At 39.5% G+C, this 5,807-nt stretch overlaps 1 protein-coding gene across 1 annotated transcript; it reads right to left on the bottom strand.

Annotated features, from left to right (window-relative positions):
• Positions 1 to 2,493: 2,493 nt before the first annotated feature.
• On the bottom strand, positions 2,494 to 5,469 carry LOC109218994 (transcription factor TCP20-like). Its single transcript, XM_019383393.1, has one exon. The coding sequence runs from the start codon at positions 5,173 to 5,175 to the stop codon at positions 4,270 to 4,272; it is 906 nt and encodes a 301-aa protein (XP_019238938.1). The 5' UTR covers positions 5,176 to 5,469; the 3' UTR covers positions 2,494 to 4,269.
• Between the last annotated feature and the right edge of the window lie 338 nt (positions 5,470 to 5,807).

Below are 5,807 nucleotides of genomic sequence, written 5' to 3'. Positions count from 1 at the left end.
TTCCCTGTTTACTCGATAAATTTCATATAATGTGAACGGTTGAGGAAGAATTGTGATTGGTATATTTTGGAGCGTTGGCTCGAACAAGAATGTGATAGTGGAGAAAGAAGTGATTTAAAAGAGGATGTGTTGTGATTATTCCCTTGCCGGGACGTGTAGACTATTATTATGTACTCTCCCTAGCCGAGATATTTGGGCTGTTAGCTGTACCCTTGCCGGGTTAAAGTGTTATGTTGTCGAATTTCCCTAATGGGGCCTTCTTTACAAAGTCAGATATTTTGAACTATAGTATGGGATCGTGTGGCACGCCGTCCACTTATATATTATAATATGGGATCGTGTGGCGCGCCGACCACTATATATGTCATGAAATGGGATCGTGTGGCGCCGACCACTTATATATTATGAAATGGGATCGTGTGGCACGCCGACCACTATATATGTTATGAAATGGGATCGTGTGGCGCGCCGACCACTTATGTATTATAATATGGGATCGTGTGGCACGCCGTCCACTATATATATCATGGAAACCCGGAGTAGTTCTGCTGTTATTTCTAATAATTCGTCTTCATCTGTTATCCCCGAGCATGCCCCCTTCCCAGCTTTACTTGATATCTTCTGTTATTATTTTCGTTGCTCTTGTATATGTATATATATCTGTACAGGTTGTTTTTGGTAGGTCCTGTCTAGCCTCGTCACTACTTCGCCGGGGTTAGGCCAGGCACTTACCAGCACATGGGGTCGGTTGTGCTGATGCTACACTCTGTGCATTTTTGTGCACAGATCAGGGAGCAGCTTTTGGACCACAGCAGTAGGATTTCCGGGAGCTATCTTCAGTCCAGGGACTCACGAGGTAGCCTAGCGGGCGTTCGTAGGCCGAAGTCCCTTCTATGTTTTAGTTTGTTTACCTTGTATCGAACAAACACTATGTATTTCCTTTTAGACTTGTTTTTAGCATTCTATAGTAGTCTGTGAGCTAGTGACACCAAACTCTGGGTAGAACTATGTTTCAAACTTCCGCATTTTTGGTTTGCAGTTGTATTAATCTAAAATCTTCCGCTTATTTATTGTTCTCGTTTATTGTATTGTTTGAATGAAATCAGTAAAAATGTTTTAAATGTTTGGCTTGCCTAGCTCCGATAGTAGGCGCCATCACGACTCCCGATGGTGGAAAATCCGGGTCGTGACAATCATATAGTGTATCTACGGGATAACACGTTTAGGAATCACCTATGTAAGTGTGGAGTGTAAGTCGCTTCAAGGAGAATTCTGTTAAGCCAGTTCTCTACGCATTTATGAACTAGGTGGTGTTCATGGCTGAAAAGAACACAACAATGAGAACCAAAGACGGTTAAGGGTTGATTGTGTGACTTATGGTTGTCTAGGTATACACCAAAGTTCGACGGTTCAAAGATATCAACTACCGATTGACTGAGTATATCCGATATAAGTTCAAAACGGAAAGTTCAATGGGAAACCTACTTATCCAGATGCGATTAATCCTCACTTGCGAATCACACAGTTTTTTCATACATATTTATTTCGGATAGCCATTCCCCATTCATGTGGGGGATTGTTGGGTTTTGTTAGTAATAACAAAAGAGGTGTGAATGGAAAATGGTGGGAAAAGAAATGGAGGGAAGTGAAATTTTGAATTAGTTCACTTTACTAATGCACTTTGTCCCTCAATGGAAGAAGGAAAAAAAATCTTTGTGCTTATATAGAGAAGCACATCTTCTAGCTCTTAAAAGAGTTAAGAAGAAGTGGTGCCTCGCGCCGTCGTCGTCGCTCGCTCGCTCGGCTCGGCTTCGGCTTCGGCTTCGGATTTGGTCAATTGATATGATTGATTGATAATAACTATTGTGTGATTGCTCCGCCATTTGAGTTCGGCGAAGTTCTATGATTTGAAGTGCCGCTATCACAGAATATTTATTCCGTTCTATTCTGGGAGGAATTAATCCGTAACCTTGGGCAACCGTGAGGGGATTAAATTTCTTAAGGACACACAAGGAAATTGTGGGCTCAGAATTTTTCTATTTTGTTTCTTAAACTAACAATTTTCTAGTTTTCTGGTTTTGAATACAGTGTACTAACACTACACCAGTTAGCTTTATGATTTCTGACCCCTCCAAGAAAAATATAGCTAAAATCTGTCTGTCAATATGCACATTGTGAGACATTTATCAAAGAAATAATCACATTGTAGGCTAAAGGCATTAGATATAGTAACATATCATGACTTTACAAAAAGGAAATTCATTTTCTTATGTTAGAAACACTATCCACAACCTAAATATGTGTCACCAGCCTGAGAAACTGAGCACACTAATTACAGTGCCTCCTGGGAGAAAACTCAATTGAGCATGTCAAAAGAAAATTGTTATTAAATCTGCTTCACACCTCTGCAAGAAGTAGCTAAAAAAGAGAATGTTGGAAGTTCGTTAATGGAGAAGATTTATCTATTTCATGACAAGAAGAGTAGATATAAAATGCCATGTGATAAGCTCATCATATTCAAGCCAAACCAAGGCAAAAAGCCCTTTACATAATAGCCTTTTGATTAACAAGCCTTCCTATACTCAATCATAGTTGTAAAAACAACATAAACAAATAGTCGACTCAAGGGTCACCCGGTGCACAAAGCATTCTGCGTTCACGCAGGATTTGGGGAAGGGCCGCACCTCAAGGGGTGTGATGTAGGCAGCCTACCTTGATGCAAGCATTCGTGGCTGATTTTACGCCTCGAACCCGTGACCTATAGGTCACACGGAGACAACTTGACCGTCGTTCCAAGGCTCACCTTCAAGTTGACCCAAAGTACTTTAATTTTATCTGGAGAAAAATGCTCTGCAACTGGGGTTTAGTCCCTGAATGGGTCATGATCTTAAATCTGTAATATCCGTACTTGTTTGCTGGAAATGCATTTCAATTCCAACAACTCTTTTACGTTTTGGCCCCTTTAGGAACAGCATCTGTTTCGCTTACTCAAGGAACTGCTCCTAATCCACCATAGCAGCATGTAGAAGCAATTCGAAACATTGGCAGGATACATGTGAATAACAACAGGCAGAAACTTCTTGTTCTCATAAAATGCAATGATGATATAAAGATATCAAAGTGAACTTCTATAAGTCAATATTTTTTCTCAAAAAGATGATACTGCATCTCAAGAATTGATACTTTCTGAAAACAAGTACTCCATAAACAATACTCCTATGAAGGGCAAAATGAATATCCACACACCAGATAGATTGCTTCCAGATTTCCAATACAGACCAACAACATCAAGCTCAATAAATGTCCATACAATACTCATCCATAAAGCTGCTTAAAGAAAAGCAAACACTAAAAATGTCAATAAGACGACAAGAATTTTCTTTTAGCACTATAGGTTGTATGGTGAGCACAACACAGTTCTGAAAGAAAATTATCTATTGTGAAGCGAAGTGTCAGTATGGAAACTCCATCAAAGCCTCCCACCCTTAAAAGAAGGAATGCCAGCAATCAGATGTATAACACTTGGAGGAAAAGCAGCAATACAGTACCAAGTTCCCTTTTTTTGTTTTCCAGTAGAAATTGCAATCTGTTACTGCAGCTCATCCAGAAGATTGAACTGAATGCAGACTTCTATCAAAAAAAGAAGATTGAACTGAATGGAGGATTGTTTACTTCCTCATTCGATTCTTTTGACAGCATTTATTCTGCATCTTACTCTTTCTTCCAGTGATGCCATGAATCCCACCCCACCCCCCAAATGTTTCTTACAGTTACATCCCCATTTTTGACAGCTCCATTTCCATTGACTTACTAGAATCAATTTATGGAGCTATCAATACACTTAAGGGCTAATTTTTCAGGCCACCAGCTGTCATAGCTGCAGTGTTGTGGCTTTCTTGATTTACGTGATGAATTGACCAAAGAAAAGAATGAAAATCTCTAACCCCCTACCTCAACCCCAAACCAGAAGAAACTAGAGCAGAGTTTTTGGGACCTCCTTAGGCTGGATATATTGAAATTGCAATTGACTGCCGGAAATCCCTTACTTGTACAAAAACAAAGAGGTGAATCTATCCAAAGCCTTAAATTGCGCATGTTTATGTGATTACCATGTCTATTTCAGTAAACAAGATATAAGCTCACAAACTAAGATATAAAGGGAAAATGAATAATGAAAAGTTGGCTTTTAACTTATAATTAATACAGCTCCTAAAAAAATGAAAACTATTCACTGAAAACCTAGCTCAGGTCTTCTATCTGGAAGTTGTATTAGTGTCCTGATCCTTGAGAATCATCCTCGGGAGATAGATGCTGATGCTGATTTTGCTGGTGCTGCTGTTGATTGTGAATTCTAGCCTGGTATATCTGGCTCAAGGCTTGAGAGTTTAAAACCCCTATATGACCCCTATCTTGAGATAATCCAAGCTCCAAACCTGGCAATTGCTGGTTATTACTGGAACCCAGAATTGAAGTAAAACTCATAGGACTCATATTGGTGGCTGCAGGCAGATCAAATCCAGGAAAGCCAATCTTTTGTAGGTAATAATTGGAACTTTCACTACCCAAATTGGTGCTTGATCCTGGAGTCAATGCTGTCTGTAACCCGAAACTAGTGACAACAGGAGTAGGTCCGGGCCATATTCCTGTTGTGGCCAAATGGGGTTTTCCAAAATTCCCAATCATCATTGGCCAACTGGTCCTACTACTACTACTACTAGTACATATACTAGCGGACCCGACTATATTCCCTCCCAATTCATCCATTTTTTGATGCAAACCAGCAGATACAGAGGTCCCCTGTTGGGAAACAGAGGGGCCAGCGGCTGCTACAGCTAATGCCGAGGCAGGGATGGTCCCTGTCCCGGTGGCGGCAAATATGGAGGGCTCGGCTTGCTGCAGCAGCCACTGGATTGTCTCTCCATCAGATTTATGACCTAATTCGCGGGTGAGTTGGAAAATCCTAGCAGCGCAAAGAGCAGGCATACGTATCCTCCTCCCTCTGCCTTCAACTTTTGTGTGCCTATCTTTTCTTTTAGGAACCAATTGCTGCTGCTTCTTGGTTTCATCTTCTTTTATCTGATCATGAACAGGCTTATTGTACTCAACCATAATATTGTTGTTGCTGTTGTTAATATTGATAGCGTTAGACTGCGCTGGCGTCTGCTTGGGATCCATGAACAAACTCGATGGGTTTAACTATTTAAAAGATGTTTGTTTCCTAGTATAAGGAAAAGGCAGATATGTTTGATATTTTCAGTCTGTTGTTTGTGTGTCCTGTTTGAGATGAGAGAAGAAGGTGATCTCACAAAAAAGACAAAAAAGAAAAAGAGAGGAAAGTCCCAATGTTCTGATCATTTCAGGAGGTTTTCACTGTCAGTTAGTGATAGAGAAAGTGAAAGACTGAAATTTTGCTCTTTCAATTCTTCATAATTTTTTTTTTGCTCATCCATTTCCTCGGTCAAATTCCATGGAAGGACGGCAATTTTGGTAATTTCTGTAGGCAGGTAATATCTATTTTATATTAAAAGGAGTAGTTTGCAATGTGGTTAAGCCAAATGGCAAGCTAAAATGAAGCCACTTGATAATTTTAAGACAACATAAAAAAATTTGTATTATAAATGAAAAAATATTTAGTGAAAGTAGTAGTCCAAGATTTTTTGTAATTTGAATTTCATTCTTTAATTAATCAAAGCCAATTATTTTAACATTTAAACTAAAAATATTCTCTTTTTGAGAATCTGTTGGACGTACACAAAGAGGGATGCAACTTTCATTAAGCAAACAAATATATTATTGTCACGACCCGG

The sequence above is a fragment of the Nicotiana attenuata genome, unplaced genomic scaffold, assembly GCF_001879085.1.
Source record: "Nicotiana attenuata strain UT unplaced genomic scaffold, NIATTr2, whole genome shotgun sequence".
NCBI classification, from domain to species: domain Eukaryota; kingdom Viridiplantae; phylum Streptophyta; class Magnoliopsida; order Solanales; family Solanaceae; genus Nicotiana; species Nicotiana attenuata.
The sequence above is the reverse complement of the archived record's forward strand: the minus strand, read 5'-3'. Positions and strand labels throughout refer to the sequence as shown.

Excerpts from the sequence above, each read along its gene's own strand:
- LOC109218994 (XM_019383393.1), bottom strand. The coding sequence starts at position 5,175 with ATGGATCCCAAGCAGACGCCAGCGCAGTCTAACGCTATCAATATTAAC.